The sequence below is a fragment of the Centroberyx gerrardi genome, chromosome 17, assembly GCF_048128805.1.
Source record: "Centroberyx gerrardi isolate f3 chromosome 17, fCenGer3.hap1.cur.20231027, whole genome shotgun sequence".
In the NCBI taxonomy this organism is placed as follows: Eukaryota; Metazoa; Chordata; class Actinopteri; order Beryciformes; family Berycidae; genus Centroberyx; species Centroberyx gerrardi.
The window spans coordinates 14219723-14241887 of NC_136013.1; the positions used below are offsets into that span (position 1 = coordinate 14219723).

Below are 22165 nucleotides of genomic sequence, written 5' to 3' on the forward strand. Positions count from 1 at the left end.
AACTTGGGACATAATATGCACCTTCTGAAAACAAAATCATTCGCATTTTGATGATGACCCGCATTCGGTCGCCATCAGCGCCCAAAAGACCATTTCATGTTCACACTAGCAATTCTAAGCCAAGTGATTGATGTTGATGTAATTGCAACCTCTCCTGAAGCCCTTCTTAAAGTTAATGCAAGCCGCTAAATGTGTACTGCATGTGTGGTGTATTGTTGTTCATATATTACTCATACATAATGCCTGGATAATAATGCACAAGACACTGTATTATCTTTGTGACTGGCCTCAAACATCAATCAACGTCCTCATGCCTCTCACTTCACCCACAACCTCAACCCCCAACACTGGAACCTGAGTAGATAGCAGTGAAAACATGGTCCATTCAGCAATTATTCACAGAGTCTTGGACTAATGGCGCTCTGAATGCACAGACACAGCAGAATGTAGGGAGTCAGTGGACCAGCAGTAATGGCCCCATACAGAGCATGTGTTTTTGTGTGTGTGTGTGTGTGTGTGTGTGTGTGTGTGTGTGTGTGTGTGCGCGTGTACAGTAGGGTTGGGGGAAAGAGCATCATCTCTAACTGATTCACAACAAGCGCAAACATGTCTAATTATGAATCCAGACTAGAATTGTAGAGACTAACTCAACCTCTCTCTCTCCCTCTCTCTCTCTCTCTCTCTCTCCCTCCCTCCCTCCCTCCCAGGCTAGGCTCCATATCAGGCAGATGAAAACATAACCTGTCACATTCCATCCCATTAAACCAGCTATGAACCATGTGGTCTACTCACATGGGGGAGAGAGAGGGGAGGGGGAGAGAGAGAGAGAGAGAGAAAGAGAGAGAGATGGCAGCCCAGTGCATCTGGGTTCACTCAAGACTAATGAATTATTCACAATCTTTATGCTAATGTCATTTTAATGTTAAAAATACTGACAGATATGCAGGGAGAAACATACTGTATGAGGTAGTATTCTCACTACAATCCCACTATACACGCATAAATATAATTCCATGAAAACAGTTACATTTATCACATATCCATACTGGACATACTGTACACAAATATAAAATGTGTAATTATCCTTTGTAATACCTAATGCATTACAGCACTCTCATTGAGCCCCCAAATCTGTGCATTAGAGAGGTTTTTTTTTTTCAGCGTGAGCCCATCAGCTGCCATTTTATGTCAGGCAGAGCAAGGTAATGACAGCGCACTCACTTGCACAGTCATTAGCCCCGCTTAATGCTGGGAATTAACACAAATTGAGTGAAGTTAAGTACATGCATTAGAGGAGCTCGTTAGGGGAGAGCCTTTCACTGTTGCTGCCTAGAACTGGCTGTCGCTCCACATGTTCAGCAGAGACGACACTAGCTGAGAAACACAACCCGGAGCATAACCCTGAACCTGAGCTTCAGCTGATACATTACTACCTCAAAAACAAGAGGTAAATTCATTGAGGGCTGATTAGTTGTGTCATAAAAGGAAGCGCTAATGGAGCACTAAGGACACCTAGTGGGACACCTCAGACTGACACCGCCGATGCACAAAATCAGAAGTTGAAGTTGGTGGAAGGGATAAAAAAGAAAAGCGTGCCTCTGCTTCCAGGTTTATTACTGTGTCATGTAAAGCAGTGATTCTCAACGTGGTTTCTGGAGGTGTTGTGAGTGAAATGCTGAACAATTCGCATTTGCTACTATTTTATCTTATAGTTAGCACAAAGGGTATATTTCCCCCAAGCCAATTACATGTTCTGTCTTTTTAGGAGTATGAGAAAGTCCAAGTTCCTCAGCAAAATGAAAAATATTTAAACTTATTCAGACAGATAGCAGCAGTCTGCACAGTGTGAGAATGCATGAGAATGGCTATTTCCATTATATATTTCTCTCTCCCCACAATAATATTCCCACCTGTAGGGTGATGGATGGGTATGGGTGTCTCATTGTCAGAATCTTTTCAGATGGAGGTCTCTAGCCTATTGAATATCAATTTGAAGGTCCTGGGATGAAAAGGTTTCAGATCCCCTAATGTAGGCCATTTCTTTCACATTAAAGGCTAAGGCAGTTTGGCTCGCAGTATGGCTCGGACTGGTGTTTGTGTTAACCACATGACTACAAGGTTAGACTGACAGGAAGAGAGGGGGATTATAATGTCATATTCTGCAGAACTAACGTCATCCAAACAGTCAAGAGGAGTAGGTGACTGGTTCATTTCCAGTTACTACACATGCGATTTGCCTATTAGTGGGGAAATCGTGGTGGGCTTTTTGAAAAGAGGCTAACATGATGAAACTGACAATCTCTGCAATCCATTTGGACCTCATTCAAGATTACATTTTTATCTGAGTGACTGCAGATTATTGTCCACAGAGAGGTGTGCTAAAGCTGGATTATCCACTTGTTGGGGATCCATTTGACCCGATGGACGCAGCATGCCAGCCTCACACGCCCTTGCATCTGTGGGTGTTTTTTTTTTTCACTTGTTTAGGGGCAAGGATGCGATAGCAGTGGAAATGACACCAAAACCTCTCATCCTCAGATTACCATGGTTAGTGATCCACATATGTGGATAGAAAATGGCAGTCACAGTCATTATACACGCATTTACAAGGGATGTACTGCATGGCCCCCTCAAGTAGCCTGATTTTCTTTAGTCCCAAAGCAGTTTTAACCAGAATTCAGCAAAGCAGCAATGTATGACTCATTAACATGTACATTGAGACATTTTTTAAAAAGTCCACAGCAAGTCTTCTGTCTTCAAGTCAGAAAACAAGAGGCACTTGAGCTGCCTAATGTCTCGCCATTTTTCCTCATTAATATGCAAATGTAAGCAGCGAGGCACAAAATCTAATCAGATCATCTACTCTGTAGGGGGAATCTGTGGTTGAAGCATGACGTTTCTATCATGTATTATTCTTGAGTTATGGTGTTCACAAGAATGTGTCTACACACTGAGAGACACAGGCACCACCACATGTACCATGGTGGCGGTACATAAAAAAACTCTATGATAAAATAAAATGTAAGGCAGTTAGATAGCTACAGTCATGGCTATTGCACATGTGTTCGCCTTTGGTTTGTATTAACAACGAGCATCAGTGTGCTCCACTTCTTGGTACCAAGGCTTTCCTCCCAGGGCCGCTACATGGGCGGGGGTTTAGGAGCAGCACCATTCGGGAATCTGCAATAGAACAACATGTGTGAGGAAACAGTGTATTGTATCTTCTTTTGCACAGATCTCTAATATTTTAAAGAAACGTAATCACAGAAACCCAAATCTCTTGAGCTTTACCGACCTGCTGTCTTGCTCCTGATTGGGGTAAGTGATGATGACTCTGTTTCCATCAGCGAGGAGACCTGTGGTTGGCAGGCTGCTCCCTGTTCTTCTCATGTGCCTGAAGGTGATCTCTGCTTGGCTACTGCGGGCGGCGCTACCGTGTTTGTGCTTCTTGTCTGAGATTGGGAATCAACACAGTGGTGTGGATTAGAGTGCCTGGACCAGGATAAGAGTGTCAAATGTTGAGTGGAGGGATCACAGAACTTAAATAATCCCATGCAGAGACTGACCTCATGCACTCTCTGGACAGTTTTCTGGTATATCATAATACTGAAAAGTCAGCTTTCCTCTCCCCATTTCAAAATAGGCTATACAGTGCTTCTCTACAGCTTGGTGTTATGCCCAATCATATATCAAGAAACTCATCATGAGCTGTGGAAGTAGAAGTGTCACACTCACACTTGGATGTGTCATGAGGTTGGGCCTCGTCTGCGTTACACGGCAGGATGTCGTGCATCAAGAAGTTCTGCAGTCCTCCACTCAGACCCATTCCTCTTAGAGGGGTGTTACGAGACATGAGGGGTAGCAGTCCAGGTAGGCTTAAATCCATGGCAGGCACAGAAGCCCCGGGGCACTGGGAGTATGGCTATGTGAGAGATATCACATAAGGAGGGGAAGGGAGGCAGAGTTAATACTGCAGGACAGGAACGAGCTGGAGAGGATGAGCAGATATTCAGATAATGTGATAGAATCATCTCTTGCTCACTCGAGGTCTTTGGCCTACTGATATGTGTATCCTTGCCCTGTAACGGTTTCTATGTCTCCTGCCTCCTATGGCTCCCATTGTCATCACTGTGTGTCCACTGCACCCACACTCGGGGAAAGAGTATGGATGATTAAATTGCTGTTGTTCCAGATATATAAGCATCTTACAGGGGAATGGTAATGACTACTCATCAATAACACTGTTCAAATTAAAACAAAAAAACAGAAGCAGGCCTAGGCATATGGCTGAACTGACAGGGATATGGGGGTCAGTGGGGGAGGTTGTGTGTTTATGTTTTTAATGAGAAAGCCCAGGATCTCTGCTCTGTCGTTCCCACATCTACTATTAACAAGCAGAGGGGGTCGTGTTGACCTGGCTAATAGGGGGTAAATCCACTGGTGCATTATCGGCCGGGCACATTTCATCTAATCAGCAGGATGAAGCCAGCAGGCTTAGGCTGCTTTTAATTCAGAGCTGGAGGAGCATTACTGCCCTGCTCTCTCGTTACGTGGACATCAAATCAGTCAGACTGACTGAAAGAGTTTGATCCATGTTTTTTTATTTTTTTTTTTCCTTTTTTGGTGGCTGCTCTTTGGATGTTGTCTCTCTGTCCACTGTGTGATTTCCAGTTGGATTGCATTTCACAAGGCCCATTATGGGCTTTTACATAAACAAGGCCTTTGTTGATTTTTAGGTCAGTCACATAAGAGTATAGAGATAAGAGCTTCCTTTCTTGCAAACTGTTGTAGAACGCTGCAGGACTCTAGTACTTCTGTAACAACTCACGACACAATACATGATACAGTATCATAACTCTCTCTGTTCTATATTGCATGTATTTTTAATCTGTCAATGCACATCTATTTTTTCCTTAGCATTATATCATAATGTAGTAAAATGTAATAAATAAAGGGTTTGCTGCTTTCACTGTTTTTCTATTTTCCATGTTTTCTTTTTCTTTCTTAGGTTAGGGTTTTAAATGCAGTTAGTTTTTCCTGAAACTGTATGTGAAATCTGGTACATAAATGAAGTTTACATTAATGAATGTATTTCCAGTATCGAGGAGCTAATTATTACTATTATTATTATTATTATTATTACAGACACAGAGAGTACCTCTGAAATAAAGAAGATAAAAATGAATAAAAAGAATAAAAAACAAATCAATATAAATCATCACATAAAAGCCAGTCTATAAAAATGAGTCTTAAGCATAGTTTTAAAAGATGCTATGGCTGTAGCAAGCCTGAGTTCCTCAGGCAGGTCGTTTTACAATCTAGTTGCCCTGATGGCGAACGCCCTGTCAGCTTTGGTCTTGAGTGCAGACCGAGGAACCATCAGCCTTGCCAGAGGATCTCAGGCTGCACTCTGGTTCATCGGGGGTTGAGAAGTCTGTAATCTAACTAGGGGCCAGATCTTGCTGAGCTGTAAAACAAGATCTTAAAATCAATTCTAGCTCCGACTGCAACCAGTGTAAATATGGTAGAATTGGTATCGATATGGTCTCTTCGTTTAGCAGCAGTTAAAATCGTAGTTGCTCACGTTCTATACAAACTGAAGATGAGAGATCGACTTTTGACTGAAGCAGGTGTAAAGGGAGTCTAAACGAGATGATATAAAAGCATGAATGACTTTCTCCAATATGGCTGAGGATAAAAACATACATTTTTGATATGTATGTATGTGTGTATATGTTTCTGAGTGTGTTTCTGAGTGTGTGTGCATGCATGTGTAAGTTCTCACTGGTGCCTCTGTACAGAGGAGTTCAGCCCTCGTCCTCTCCTCCAGGGTGACCATCACTCCATCCAGCACCTGCAACCTGGAGAGACGTAGCACTACTGTTGGCCTGTGGAGGGAACGCCGGGCCACCTGGGAGAAAAAAACAAACACCTGTCCAATGAAACAACCTGGAAATAACTTACACTGACCCCAACTATCATCAAGCGAAAGCGTGTACGGAGCCTGAATGAAGTCCGTCCTGAGACATCTGGTGTGAGTGTGATGCTATGTGGGTCCCATGCACCTCCCTGAGGCCCCCAACCCCCGGAGACCATGTTCCCAACAGCTATTCCGGTGACCCAGCTGATAGCTGCAGATAGCTCCCTGGCCGTTCCCTTCTCCCTGCCCAGCTGAGGGCACCCTCTGGCCGGGGTGCAAACCCAGCCTGTCCAGTCACAGAACTGCGTGTTCCTGCAGGACACTGCTGTGATCGAGCGAGGAGTGCGTGCCAATGGATGTGCAGCTGAGAGGAGGAGACAGAATTTGGCTAGGGAACACGGGTGCAGCAGTGATCTCATGCGGTCGACAGCAGGAGGTATTGTCTCGAGGGTGGCTGTTGGCTTCTACCCCCTGGCAGGATTAAGCCCCCTATGGGAAGAGAAGGGGGATGGGCGCTGTCGGGTAAACAGGCTACCACAGCTGAGCATGGCCCCACGGATGACAGGGAGGCCCTGGGCTGCGGGCTCTGAACAGGCCTGATCCATGAGCTCCAGATGGGTGCTGTACCCGGGCCAATCGTGCCCTGCCATTTGGTCAACGGATTTGTCTCTGATGCCGGCCAGTTTGAGGCACAGCAGACGGCCCATCATGTAATCGCTTAATTTAGAACCACAGAGTTGCACTGGGTTAGTGTTTTGGTTTGTGTAAGTGAGAAAGTGAGCCTGTTAGCATGCTTTAGTGAAAAGAATTCAAAGAACCCTGTGACTTCCACCAACAGCTAGTGGAGTCAATTCAATGAACAGAGCTCATAATAGCAAAATCTTTACAAAAGGAGCCACCATGTGACATATTCATGGAAAATACCCACGGTTTCATTAGCTACCTAAGAGTACCTACAGGTAGTCATGGAAAATAATCTATATCAGTTCACAAGGCCTCATTGTGTACTTTGAGGTAAACAAACATTGGTAATACTCACAGGATTGCCAACAACAGATAGTTCAGTCAGTGAGGGAAGCACTTCTAGTTTCTCAAGCTCTGCAATGTCCTACGGAAAGTAGAGGAACAGAGATTAAATAATAGTGCCCCAGTTCTTTTTCATTCCCTGCCTACCCTTTTTTTAAAAAAAAACAACTTTTCTCTCCCACTGGTGGTGAACTGCTGTGTGTTGATCACGGAGACATATGCATTAAGGCTGAACCTTTCCATAATTTTGGTGTAGTGAGGATAGAAGCAGCTGATGGGGGAGATTACACGTGTGAGCTCTCGTTAATCTCATGAGAGAGTTTGGGCACGCGAAGGGACATGAGGGTGTCTCTCTCATCCCCAGGTTTATGACTGGACTTGGCCGTGATTCAAAGAAGCCCCTCACTGCGACGACTGGTGTGTTGGGGATGATTGCTGTATGTTATGCCTTAATTGAATGCATGAAAACATTAAGAAAGAAGCTACTGGAAACAAAAGTGCAAATCACTCGCCCGGGGTGAGAAGGAGATGTAGACTGAGAAGCTGATTACACGTTGCCTTGATTGTTCCCCTCTCTCTTCACACATAAAGCCCTGACCTTCAATCAAAGTTGATTCTCCTTAATACTACCCCATGCATGCCACAGTGGGGTGGTAACGACTCATGATTACTATGTTTCATGTCTTAGTTTGCAAACGCAGAGGAAAGTAATACCGCTGTAGGTTGAATAAAATACATTCTCAAACATCCGACACATTTTGCATATGAATCAAACAGTAAAAAGTCAGCGGTAAATCAAAAGCTATACAAAAGCCAACTGTGACCTTGGTAGTCTCCTCAGGAAATCAGCATGGTGTAAGTGAATTCCTCTCATTAATGAAAACCTCAATACACAGGCACAGATCCAGGCTGGAGTACCTGTAGCTTGTTCATGCTGAGGAACAGCTTGCGGAGCTCAGTCAGGGGCTCCAGATGGTTGAGCTCCCGGATGCGGTTCTCCGCTAGGTGCAGCTCTAGCAGGACATTCTGGGCTATAAAGGAGTTCTCCGTCAGGACCTTGATCCGGTTCCTGTCTAGCACCAGCTCTCTGAGCCGGTAAAGGCCCTCCAAGCCCTCCACCTGGCTGATCTCATTACCTGAAGAAAGGGCAAATCTCAAAAAATAAGAAAGTGCCAGATTGAGGTGGAATAATGTGAACTAAATATCTGGAGTCTATTTTTTTCTAAAAAAGAAATGGAAAAGTAAAATGACATTCCCCAAACAGTGTGAAAATGTCAGCATTTTAAGGTAATATAAAAATATGTGTTATTTACTCCTTGTGTAAAGAGCACCAAAATGATGAGACATATTTGAAAGGTTTCTAAGCAAAAAGCAAGACCAGACAAGTAAGGTCAGCTTTGTGGGACAAATCACCCCGATAAAGCAAAACACAATCAAAAGCCATCAAACGCAGTTGAAAAGAAAGTCGGTCTTTCTTTTCTTCAAGCCTCATCTCCCACCTGGCCTAAGGTCTGAGGGAGACTTTGCTCTCTGTGCTTGCCTTTTCACAGGCTCTATACACGGCGCTTTTCACAGGCTTTGTAAGGGAGGGGTGGTACATCGCCCGCACGTACCTTGAAGGAAGAGTGCTTTAAGATTGGTGAGCCTGCTGAGCTGCAGATTGGCCATATTGGAGATGCCATTGTGACTCAAATGCAGCACCTCCAGGCTGCCCATCAGTGGCTCCAGGCTGTCCGTGGTTCCAGCTTCCCTTAAACACAGTCACAGAATGGGAGCTCTGACGGTTTGCTGCCTCTGTGGTTAAACGAGCAGCTCTTTCTCCCCCCGCTGCCTCATTTAACTGGTCGGGCCTCACAGGTGCAGACCAACTCAAGGCAATCACAGTCAGGGCAAACAAAAGCTTGGCAGTCGGTGCAATGCTTATGACATCCACTTTATCTATTGCTTTCTACAATAGGAAAATGCAATTGTAAAATAAATTTTTACAATATACACCAAAAATACAGAAAATTTCAATCTTCAATTTATTTTAGGGATAAATTCTTCAGAAATTTGGAATATTGCCTCCATTGAAATTTTCTATTTTGTGAAGAGAAATGGAAAATAGTACTGCTGCTGCTGCTATGAAACTGACCTCGCGCCCTCCAGCACTCCAGCAAGTAAAATATGTGCTGGTCAGTGCTGCCCCCTAATGGTTGCAGTCTGCAAATTCAATTCAAAGTCCATACTCCACACTCAGCTGCAACAATGTGAAACGTAGAAATAAACTGGCAGGTCTCAGTTTTTTCTGGAAAGCCTCTTTGTCACATCCGAGTGAGAACTGTGTCTGTACCTGTTGCCTTTGGATGAGCTCTGCTGGCCATAGCCACTGGAGTTGACTTTGTGGTAAAGTATCTGTCTGTTAGTCAGGTGGGCCTGGGCTTTCTGCCTGGGCAGGATGGACTCGATGTGGTTATGATTCAGACACAGAGCCTGCAAGGAAGAGAATGGAAATAATTTATTTGTCCAAGGCCCAATCCCTCATTTCAAGCCAGCCTGCTGAGTTGTGACATTTAGTCTAATTACCTTGATGTTGGGCAGGTAGATGAGGCCCGAGAAGGAGGTGAGATTGTTGTGCTCAAAGTTGACGCTGCGCAGGTTGTGGAACAGGTCTGCTGGAGCCAGGTCCACCATCCTGTGGAAGAGGAAACCGCTCTGTTTTACTAGCCTTGTCTCTCAATTTGAGTGAGGCACCCGTAGCTCACTGTTATTAGTAGATACTTTTCAGCATAATGAAAAATTACAATCACGTTCATTTCCGCTCTTGCCTGTGTGTCATGTTTAGATGTCTACTGAGCCAGGTCATTACCTAATAGAGCAGGACTGCAGGGTGAGGTTGGTAATGTCCGAGTAGTTTGAATGGCCCAGCTTCTCTGCCACCATGTCAGGGGTGAGTCGTCCCCCAAACACATCCTTTGCATTCTCACACTCAGTCACTTCCTACAGAAAACAACCAGGTCTTTCAACATTAACTGTGGGATAAAGACTCATTATATTACCACCACTACAACATTTGATCAGTTAGATTGGTTGTGGTTATTGACGCATACCACCGCAATCCCATCCAGTGCTTTTAGGGAGGGCAGTTGGAACACCACGTATATCCGATAGTTTTCCAGTTTCTCCACTAAAGGATTCCCATAAAGATCCAGAATGATGAGGTTTGTCAGTCCCTGTAGAAAAGGAAAGGTATATCTTCTCAGACAATACTATAAAAAAAGCAAGTAAATTGAAAAACCTACGGTCCTCTTTTATCTTCAAGGTCAGAATGTGTGCTTTTTTTTTTTTTTTTTCATCAGATGCTCACCTTCAGATAGTAGATGTCTCGTGTGGTAGAAATGTGGTTGCCGCCGATGTAGAGCTCAAGGAGGGAGCGAGCCCTCTGGATCCCATGCATGGATCTGATATAGTTGTTCTCCACTGACAGAAAGTGCAGGTTGGGCAGCTGGTCCAGGACGGAGGCATCCAGACAGGACAGCTGGTTCCCATTCACCCTCAGCCTGTTCAGACAATGCAGTTTTGACAGTCCTATGGGAAACACAGAGAGAAAAAATCACTATCTATCTATTTTACAGGTGATTCTACTGTCAACCAACAGGGTTCTGAATAACATCGGTGTTGAATTGTTGCCCTTTCTCTCTGTAATGTCGTTCTGTAATGTCTCCACTTTCATGCTCAAATTGAGAGTGTGACTGACCGTCCAGTGTGCTGATGCAGTTGTTGTTGAGGGAAAGCTCCTCCAGGTGCAGGCAGTTGTCAAGTCCCTCCACTTTAGAGATGTCATTGTCATTGAAGGAGGCCCAGCGCAGGTTGACCAGCTTGTCCAGGTTGGTCAGCTTGGAAATCCTCTGGCTGTCCAGGTTCAGGGCTGTGATCTGCTCCAAAGTCAGAGGTCGCAACTGAATTCAAAATGTATACAATATTAAAGACGCAGTTTGTAAGATTTTATGCATTGAAGTATCTCTAAAATGATAATTCAACAGGGCTAAATAAATGAAGCACCACTGTGGAAAGCCTGTAATCATAGAAGGCTGCTTTGTCTTGCTATAGTTTATATAGTTTACTTCCAAAAGCAGCTGCTGGTGAACCTTGCTGGTGTCTCAGCCGGACATCAAACGGCTGCTTTGTGCTAGTAAATCTCTCCCAGAGGTGCACAGCTAATCACAGTCACACAGCTAAGTTGTTTCTGTAAAAATAATGAAATCGCAGCATTGACAATATCCAAATTACAGGGGGCTTTACAGAAGGTTTTTTTTCTTAGGGGAAAAAGTGTTTTAACCAGTCAACAAATCATGTTGCAGGTACACAGCAAAATTGTCATTGTTAAAAATCAACACTATGCCAGTGTTATTGTAATATAAGTCCACACCCATCAGTTTCATCAGAGTTAATTTAACACTTGATCGTTTTGAACACCCACCCCAGAGCCATATCAACTTCTATGAGTGGACAAACTCTCCAATCAACACTTGTCGACTCCAAATTATAGTCACTGAAAACACTTATGAACAATGGAAAATTTACTGTGGACATGACTTTTATGCTGATTACAGCCACAATTTGGCATCATGACCGATTTTCATCATCAGTGCTCGGAACAGATCCGAATCCATAAAATCTTTCATTTTATTCAAATTAAGGAAATTCTAAGCAAGCCACACAGACACACAAAATGTGAGAATTTTGAGAGTTTTGAAAAATAAATTCTGTAGAAAAAGTGGAGTCCATAAATTGCCATATTATCAGTATCATGTACCTGTCATCCCCTGGAGGTAGCATTTTCCTAAAAACTTACAAATTAGATCTTTAATAAGTAGGCAGATGTACCTTTGTAATCACTCCTTCACAGAGAAACCAACATGCCCGCATTGCTTGTACAGTGAAAGTTAGCTGTGGACCAAGCTCACCTTTGCAGTCCAGCCTGGTTCCAGCTCTCTGTTGAGGCCCCAGGGTGCTGGACTGAGTTGACACAGGAGCTGGGCTGCTGAAAGCAGGCTGAGGCTGCGGGGTCGTTCACTGTTGGTGCGGGAGTGAGCCAGAAGAGACGCCTGCAACCAGAGTGTCAACAGGTCTGACTGAATTACAGCCGTACCAGATTGTCACCTACTGCGTCCTTCACTGGAGCATGTTACTAATCAATCAAAAATATACGCTGTCTCCTTTACAACTTAAAATTTTCCCCACAGTTAGAAAAATACACATATAAGAGAAATTCATCATTTGGCCTAGTTGCTCAGCCCGCCCCAAGAAAATAACAATTGGAATTGAACACCTGGAACTGAACCTGAAATGGGACCAGGAGTAAACCTGGGTCACAAAACCAAAATTACCCCCAACACCTACAGGAAATTCTACAGGAATATGAAATATGAAAAAGTGGGATATCATATTTTCTCTATACTTGTGCTCGTATTAATTGAAATTCATATTCACAATTGTTGTCCACAGATATAACCATCCACACATGCTGCAAAGTGACCTGTGTATTTCCTAACCTGGTTAATTTTGGACCCAGCAGCCATCTGAACAGCAGCAGCAGCCTCCTCCTCTGCTACCAGCACATCATCCAGGTGTGTGAGGGTCATGAGACGGCCCAGTATCGTCATCCTGACTGACTCCGGCTGGAAGAAGAAGAGCAGCTTCACTGTATCAACCCACTGTGTCTTATGCAGTGTCATTCATTTCAGGTCATTGATAATACTGTGAACCTAAACCTGATCATATTTATAGATTTGATTCATTTTCGCTCACAGCACGTACCCGGTGCCAGGGGTTGTGTCGGGTGTCCAGCTTCAGCAGGGCAGGCGTGTGTTTTCTCAGCACAGCCGTCTCCTCCCTTGCTTTGGTCAGCTTGTTCCAACGCAAGTCCAGCTGTTTCAGCCGTCCCAGCCCCCTCAGCCCGTCTAGGGTCACTAGGTGGTTAAAGCTAGCATCCACAAACTCGAGGTTGGGCTGGAATTTCAACAACACAGGAAATGCATGTTAACAGTGATGTCACAGTGAAATAAAAAAAAAACGTTTTCCCCTTGTTCGGAAATTCTCCACATAACAATGTACATCTATTTAACAATGCCAAAAAACTGAAAAAAAAAATGTTGGTAAACATATTTTTAGTGGTTACTTCATTGTGTACCAGTACATATACAACAACAACAATACTGTCAGATTTTTAAACAATCCCCCTCAGCCACTCTCATCATATAAAACCTGCAACTTCACAACTTTCAAAGTCACAAGAGTGGCAACATGGTACAGTGTACAACATAGTACACCATATTTGCGTCCCACTAACTGTAATTTATTCATTTGGACAAATCTGGAATTTGTGACAGCTCAGGATTATGCACAAAACTTTTCACAGTGGATTGCTTCACCAGTTACACCAAGTTACACTGCGTTTCTCCAAACTGCCTAATCTTGAACAGTCCCTCCTTTCCCATCCCAGCATCTTGTTTCAACCGGTAATATGTTGCATTACAGAAGCAAGACACCATCGAAATGCCATTCCCTTGTGACTTTAAACACAGTATGTAGTTTCAGCACAGTCATTTCATTATCTTCTCTCACTCTCACCATGTGTGAGATGTCATCCAGGCGTGTGAACTCATTGAAGCTGATGGTAAGATGCCGCAGAGCCGTCAGGCAGGAAATCTCCTTTAGCTTGTTCAGACTGTTGCCATGGAGGTTCAGCACCTGGAGGTTCAACACATCAGCGATAACTCAGGGAAGTGCTAAATGCATTGTGAGTGCATGATATAGCTTCAAAATCAGACTCTCAGTTTAAAGGCCCAAATCCTTACAGTGATCTGACTGAGTACGTTGGCTCTGGCCACATTAAGCAGAGTTTTCTCATCCAGGCTCAACATCTTGGGCCGTGGATTCAGCATGGGCTCCATGTTGAGGACCTCCTTGTCCAGGCTGATATCATTAGGAGGAGGTTCATCTGTGCCTTGGTCCTAATAACACAGCACATATCAAAAGGTTTAAAGTAGTATTTTTGTCTGTTGAAAAGCCAAAAAGCATGTGTATTGTTTGGGCGTTTATAATAATAATAATATAATAATAATAATAATCTTTATTTATAGAGCACTTTCTAAAACAAAGTTACAAAGTGCTTCACAATCAAGAGAAATAAAAGACTGAACAAATGACAGATAATAAAACAGGAAGAACAATGAGGTAAAACAGCAATAAAGCAAAATAAATAGTTTTTAAAACAAATTGAATAAGTAAAATAACAGACAAGGCAAAAATGATAAAAATGAGTAAAAGCCAAAGATTATTAAAAAAAAAAACGGCGGACCCTGAAATACAAATGCACTTCCTCAATCTATCAGTGAGAATAGCATGGTCTACAGGATCAAATGCAGCACTAAAGTCAGGCAGCATTAACACAAGGATATCAGGATATTATTTACAACCTTGACAAGGGCAGTTTCAGTGCTGTGCTGCTGCCGGAAACCAGACTGAGTTTTTCAAGTACGAAATTACTTTCCAAAACTTCCAGCAGTGTCTTGATACAACCTTTTCCACTACTTTAAAGATGAAAGGTAATTTCGAAATAGCAGAAGCAATAGCAGAAGGATCAATACTGGGGAGGCTGAACACAAGCAGTGTTAAAGCATTCAGGGACACATACAACCAGAGCCAGAGGACAGACAGCTGCTGTCCAGGAGGGGCTGGAAGGCGGTCCCATGAGTGAAATAGTGTCTATAAATTCCTTAAGAGAGATTAACCTAAACTGACTCAGAGTATCTAGATGAAGACAGGATACATCAGTAAAGAAAATGGGGCGGGAAATCCCAGACCTGATGTCCTCAATCTTATCTTAAAAGAAAGTTACAAAACTTTTCACAGTCAGCATTTGAGAGACACCAGGGGAAGCAGGGATAACAAGGCGATCAGTAGTACTAAGCAAGATCCTGGGATTATACTGATTGGTAGAGATTAGCTCAGAGAAATAATTTGCTCTTGCATCTTTAATTTTTTGATATTAGGATAGTACTAAGTTCTTCATATGTTGGTAATGGACCAGGATCTTAGTAATTTTCCACATTCAGCTCTTCTACAATCTCTTTTTAGACAACATATGCTTTGATTTATCCAAGGTTATATACTGATAGATATGGATCTGGTTTTTAGTGGAGCAATAGCATCTGAGGATGAAGAACAAAGGTCACTGAAGAAATTGAACAGATCATTTGTGTGGGGAAAAACTGAGCTAAAATATGACAAGAATTTGCAAGCATTGAGGAAGATTTTTGAGCACTTTAACCTTTGAATTCATTACCTTGGCGATGTACTCAAAGTCAATGATGTACTCAGGCAAGACCAGCTCATCGTCAAACACAAACCACTGTCTCCGTCTGGGACTGCACTCGGGACCACTGTGTGTTTTGGAGGAGTTGGGTCTCTCTGAATGAAAAACACACAGAAGTGCAATGACACTGTGCAATGTTTAGTGAAAAACGGTTCCTATTCATATCTTTTGACATATACCTTCGCTCGTCATAGTTCTGCACTTAGTGTTCACACTGCGATACACAGACTGGGCTTTGGGATAGTTGCTGCTGTCCACTGGCTCTCCTTGTCGGACGGGGAGGCTATGGCCCAGAAACACTTTGGAAACAATGATCTGACCTACAAGCAAAAATAAATACCAGTTCAGTTATTCAACAAAAGAACACAGCACAAATAGTCACAAGAGAGGAATATAAGGATGCGATGAGCAGAACTCACAGACCGTGTCTGAAGGGGATTCTGTCCGCACTTTGCTTGGAGTTGCCTTGGCTGGCCTGACGCAATGTGTACTCAATCCTGGGCTGTTCAGTCACACTCAGGCTGTTGGATAAGGGTACAGCACTCTCTCTTCCCAAGGCCTGGTACAAAGACAACATGGTAAAAATCTGCATAATTTGGAGCTCATGTGAAAACAAAATCAAGTATAGATTCTGTTTAGTCCTACAGCGATGACCTGTAGTTCTTTCTGAATACGAGAGGAAGGTTTGAGGGAGTTTACTTCCTTCTTTTATTAATTAGATTCTGCTCAATAAACAACAGACATGATTTGTAGAAAATTATTTTCTCAAATGCTGTTCATTGTAATAAAATGTAAAAGTTCACAGGTATAGAGGAGTCTCACATGTGACTGACTGCCCTGAATTTTCCTCATGATGCTCACAGTGCAGTAGCATAAAAACGCTGTGGGGAAAAAAAACTTGGAGCTGTTGTAGTAATATACGTACCTTATACTTTTCTGCTGTTTTGAAGCCTTCCTCTGGAACGTACAAGGTTTCGTTCCTCTCACTGGTTCTTTCAGGGTCAGATACGTAGAACAAGTACTCCAGCCAGCGCTTGTAATTCCTGCTGGCAAAGTTTAGATTAAATTCAAACAGATGTCTTGTAGCTATTACCACAAGGTTTCATTTTGGGTACCATTTTGTCTTGTAATAACATGCTCCCAGTTGGTCATACTGAAGACATAACATTTAACCGTATTGCTATAGTGCCGATGATAATACACAGCTTAAAATGTCTGTTAACCCACTGATAAATAACTCTGTTTTTTTTTTTATTACAGTCCAGTTTCACTCACTGTGAAAACACAGCAGACTCTTCACTGGCTAACAGGGTATGAAGTTTGTCCTCAAAGCGAAGCCTCAAAGCACGGTTGTGGATGCGGATAATACGATTGATCTTGATGCCAGTGATGCCGTGAACCTTGTAGTCCGTGGCAGAGAAACGGGACAGCAGGAGGTCGTAACAGGGAATAAACCTGTTGGGCACATAACAAAAAAACTATAGAGTGAATTCTGCATTTGATTTCACATCTCTAATCTCAAGTTCCATGGTGTTTTTAGTTATAATTAATAATGCCACAATAAATACCAGGGGTCTGTGGAACAGCCCTCTTCAAAACGAATATTTCCAACAGTTTCCAGCTCCATTAACAGAAAGTGGACCATATACTCCTTCCTGTTTGTGGCATGGGCCAATTCCTGCTCATACCACGCCTCAATCCTGAAGAAAGAGAGAGCATAGAGTATGCTTTACTGCTCAGAAGCTTGTGTGTACAGAAAGGTATGAGATTAAATTCCAAAAAGACTTGCTAAATTCTCTCTGTATCTTCTCCAAATACACAAACTCACTCCTCCAGTCTCCTGCTCCACACTCTCAGCCTCTCCCTCAGCGCTTCCATCTTGCTGAGCATTTTGTGCTCTAAGGAGGGATCACGGCTGATGTCAGCGGATATGTCACCGCTGTCCGCTGAACCTTTCATCAGCGGGGACGCTCCATCCTCACACGTGCGGGCGGACGTCCTGCAACTGGCCTGCACCTCTGAGAGCTCACACTCCAGCTGGGAGCGGGCACAAATAAAATGTATGTCAACTGTAAACAACGCTGCAGCTGAAGATGACACCTAAATAACTAATCTGCACATATTTCCAGGATTGTACATACATTTTTGAGGGCATAATTGAGTGTCCTGATGCACTCCTCAGGTAACTGCAGCAGAGTCTTCTTCTGCTCCATCAGACTGGCCTGGGTCTCTGCCAGGTTCCTCTGAGCAGTGCGGACACGCATGTTGTAGTACATCATTTTCTTCATTACTGTGGACTGGGAGGGGAAAGCAGAGTATGCTAAAAATCTAGCAGACCAAACATACTGTATAGATAGGATGGAACGGAATAGTCAACATTAAGGGCCAGAAGAACTGTATTCTCTACTCTAGACCCTACTGGTCTTCTCAATACCTCAGCTGCTTCCTTCACTTGCTTGCTTGAGACGTCATAGGTATCGAGTCGCTGGAGGCCTGGCATGTGGTAAAGGACGTGTGTGGCGTAGTTACACAGCAGACACACTGGGTTTGGGGTTGACTGGGGGTCCTTCAGTCCCAGCTCTCTCAGGTGGGGTAAATGGGCCAGGAGGGTCAGCTCCTATTACAACAACCACAGAGGAGACAGGCTAGTTTGTTGGCAGGGGTTATTTCATCTCTAAGCACTACTGCTCCTCAAGAATGAATCAAGCCTTTACATTTATGTTTGACTGTATAAGAACCTATATAGAAGTCAGAATTTTATTGCACTGCCTCCAAGAGAAAATTGTTTGGAATATTTTTTCTCTCTTAGGCTGTCAGAAGGCAGAAGAATGATCTGGCAACCACTTGACAGACATGAGTTTTGTGTTACAATATGCCGAATCAATCCTGCAATAACTGCTGGATTACTAATAGTTAAATGTAGGATAGATAGATGAATAGACGCAGCATAGATGCATGATGGGGAGTTTTACGATGGCAACTTCTGTGGGCAAAACGGATGAAAAGAAAACTCAAATTGGTGCATTGTGTTCAACGAACTGCCCGCAATCCCAGACTTGTTGATTGCACACTGCAAAGGAAGCATACAAATTGGACACATGCCATTTACATGGCTCAATAAGTCAAACACTCCTTCTGGAAATTGTCTTTTCCTTTCTTCTTTTTTTTCCATACTCGGCAGCTAAAGAAGAATTGTCACATCATAATGACAAAGAGAGAGCAGAGATTTTGACGAATTGAAAAACACTTAAAAGCAGCACATCTTTGAATCCACAGTTGTAGCAATATACTAGGCACTGAATGCATTGAATGACTATAATTGGATTCTTTAAAGCAAAGGCTTTGGGACAAAAAGGTGGATTGCAGGAAGATGAATATGATCTGAGGTATTAACTCCCATCAAGGCAAGACTCACAAAACCTCTAGTGTCCTTGACCAAGACAGTGACTCACTATAAGCTGCTCAGGATAAGAGCGTCAGCTATATGTCTAAAACATAAAAAAATGTAAATGAAACCCACATATCAAAAACACCAACATAGTCTTTTTAAGATTCCATACAGATCAGAGTGATTCATTTTTTAAACAGATGCAATCATGAGTGCATATCACTCAATCTGGAATAAAAAAAAAAAGAAATGATGTCGCTTTATACTTCAGTGAAGGCTTTGTCACAGAGCAGTGGACCCAGCGTACTGTAGAAATGAATTAAAAATCTGAACTGGTCAAGACCCTGGCATTTCACAAGAATACTCTCTTTTAAGACCAAGGATTTTAATAAGACTCTTTTTTTTTTAATATAATAAACAAGAACAATTTTTAAAGAAGGAATGTGGAAAGCGTTTTTTTCTGTCTTACCTTAAAGGAGCTGATCTTGTTCCCAGACAGATTAAGGTTTTGAAGGTTGACATTAGGATCAAGGCTATGACCTTGGAAGGAGTTGACAAATTATTCAATTATTTTTTTTCAGAACAGCTCAATGACAATCTAACTTGGCAGAAAAAAAGTAGACAGTTCCTAAACGTACCAATCTTCTCAATATTGTTGTCAGCAAGGTTTAGTTCTTTCAGTTTTTGAAGAGTATTCAACCCCTTTAGGAAAAAACACAAACGAGACATCTGATAAAAAATGGGAGCATGCTACTTTGACAAAACACACTCAGTAATAACACTGTAGTAGTTCTTGGCGAGCAAAATCAATCTCACACATTAAAAAATAAAATACATAGGCTAGTGTACAGTATGATAAACATAAAAACAGATAGACAGACAGACAGACAGACAGAGAGATAGATAGATAGATAGATAGATACAGATAGCTAGATAGATAGATAGATAGACAGACAGACAGACAGACAGCTAGATAGATAGATAGCTAGATAGATAGATAGATAGATAGATAGATAGATAGATAGATAGACAGACAGACAGCTAGATAGATAGATAGCTAGATAGATAGATAGATAGATAGATAGACATGTTATTTTTCGCCCTTCAACTGTAGTTGTTGAGGGAGGGGGAAACAATTCGGAATCCAAACCTCTATGTGAGTTATGCAGTTGTTGTTGAGCCACAGCACTTGTAGGTTGATAATCAACTCCAAATTCTCTATTTCACTGATTTGATTATCATATAGGTAGAGTTTCTGTAGTTGAAGGCAATTCTGTAGTCCAGATATTCCCTGCAATATAGAGAAGGCAGAGCAAATTAGATGTGTCTAGGGTTCACTAATACAGTTTTTCTTAAACTGTGGGTTGTGACCCAAAATTGTGGTTACGGTCTGAAAAGGTTTAAGAACCTGTGCAATAAAACAAAGTTGAAATCGCAAAATCAGCTATAATGAACCCTAATGAATCTAAGAATTGGTAATTATTGTAATCAATGGAACCAGTTATTCTTATTATAGTTATCATCAGCGTGGCAAACTCACTGTCAGTTGGCATTCGACCAGCCAGAGCTCCTGGAGCAGAGGGCAGCAGTCAAGGCCTTGAATGTGGCTTATGTTCTGGCCTACTACAGTGAGCTGGCAGAGCCTGGGGAAGAAGGAAAGCCCGACCATGCGGGGATAACCTGAGAAGAAGACCTCCAGGGAGCTGACGCTGCTCCCATCTTGTGCTATTTTTTCATAGGACACTCCATTGGCCATGCACTGTTGGGGAAAATAATAATGTTCCAAGATGACATTTTTTGTAATTAATCATACTTTGGAAGGAAAAATCACCACCTGCAATGGAATAGCTGTGCACAGAAGAGGGGTGGATGTAGTATAGAAAATAAATATGACATAGTACACTGTATATTTAATACATGCCCTCATAATACTGTATGACATATGTTGCCATGCCTTGTCAGTGTTTTCATTTAGGCTGTATTGCAAGGCTGTAAATGAAAAACCACTTGTATATTTTTTAATCAAATGACGGTCTTGAAATAGTCTTTGAAAGAGTCCTTTAGTCTGGAAGGCCTTTCATTTGGTTTAGTAACCTAATGATTAGTTGTTTTTTTTTTTATTGCTCTGAGGCTATTGTTTAAGATTTACACTGCAGTCAAATTAAACAAACCAAATATTATCGCATATCAATCGTACAATATGGCGCAGTATTGACTATTAACAAAGCATACTGTACTTCTTCATGAGTAATGAGTCTGAATTTCAAACTCACCAGTTCTTTGACGACCTCCTCGTCACCACGGAGCTTTTGCTTTTCACTCTGTATCATAACTTTCTGTCCTGAAATGGACAGCAACTGAGGTGAGTAACGTTAACTTTACACCAAGGGCTAACAACAAACAGTTGTATTAGAGGTAACTCATATATTTTGGACAGCAAACCTACATTACTAACCTATGTTAATTCATACATGAAAACATTATAGCTTGCGGAAAGCTAACATCGAAAAAAAGTTGAAGTTATCTGTAAGCTAATAAATTAGGTTTGCAAACACAGAGTTAATGAGTACAATGATGCTAACTTAGCTAGCTGTTAAGGTTCTGTTACCCACTAACTACTTTGTGCAGATAGCTGTGTTAGCTTATGTTAGTTATTCTAAATTACTTAACATGTGTTGTTGTGTAATATTTAAATAAATTGAAATCTTAAACCCAACCTTGCATGGTAAACAAAGTTAACTATTTTTTCCAGGACGGAGGCCATAACAACTGCGAACATCTGCTCGAAGTCTGTCCCAGATCAGCTCAGCAATGTTTGGCATCAGTCCGTTTCTAGGCACGAGCGTCTGGTTGCTAGGGAGCCATGTTGAAACTTTTTAATCCTGATACTTTGAGCTACCACACGAGGGCGCCACGCTGCAAGCCAAATCTCCGCAAGAACACTAAACCTTTCTTAAATATATTGTTAATTTTTTTAGACACTCGATTATCAAACATTACACATAAAATACCAGTTTCCACCATTTTCCATTCTCATTCACCAAACCTGCAATTTGCATGAGGTTTATTAGTGCTATTACTCTTGGGCCATGCCTCCAATTTAATTGATTTGTGCGAATACATGTTTCACATCACAAAGCGTCATATCGCTTGATGACAGTGTACGACACTGTCACTGTCCGATACTCAGCTTGTTTTGCACGCCGCAGATGAAATGGCTTTCAGAATTGACTCTGCCCCAAATAAGTGCCAACCATGAGCTACACGGACACCATGACGTCAGCGTTGAAGCACTGAACTAAAACAATCAACCTCACTCCTCTTCTGCTCCCCGACCGGACCGCCTTATCTGTGGCATTTAGAAACAACAAGCCGAGTATCTACACAAGAGAAGGCAGTCAGGAGTTGCGTTATTTGTTTCCATTATCCAGCCTAGCGCAAGGGTGCCACCGCTCATTTACAGTACAGCCCG

General features: G+C 42.4%; 1 protein-coding gene across 1 annotated transcript; it reads right to left on the bottom strand.

Annotated features, from left to right (window-relative positions):
- Nucleotides 1-3140: 3140 nt before the first annotated feature.
- lrrc9 (leucine rich repeat containing 9) lies at nt 3141-21023 on the bottom strand. The gene is made up of 32 exons (XM_071911010.2): nt 20967-21023; nt 20234-20452; nt 19844-19984; nt 19332-19395; nt 19163-19233; nt 17740-17922; nt 17447-17602; nt 17134-17342; nt 16874-17005; nt 16581-16760; nt 16231-16348; nt 15729-15864; nt 15508-15625; nt 15276-15396; nt 13786-13941; nt 13559-13678; nt 12746-12937; nt 12481-12606; nt 11893-12033; nt 10683-10860; nt 10293-10513; nt 10036-10158; nt 9795-9925; nt 9512-9620; nt 9279-9418; nt 8560-8696; nt 7865-8082; nt 6960-7028; nt 5786-5911; nt 3736-3922; nt 3296-3452; nt 3141-3180 (listed from the first exon to the last, which is right to left on the bottom strand). The coding sequence occupies exons 1-32, from the start codon at nt 21021-21023 to the stop codon at nt 3141-3143; spliced, it is 4476 nt and encodes a 1491-aa protein (XP_071767111.2).
- Between the last annotated feature and the right edge of the window lie 1142 nt (nt 21024-22165).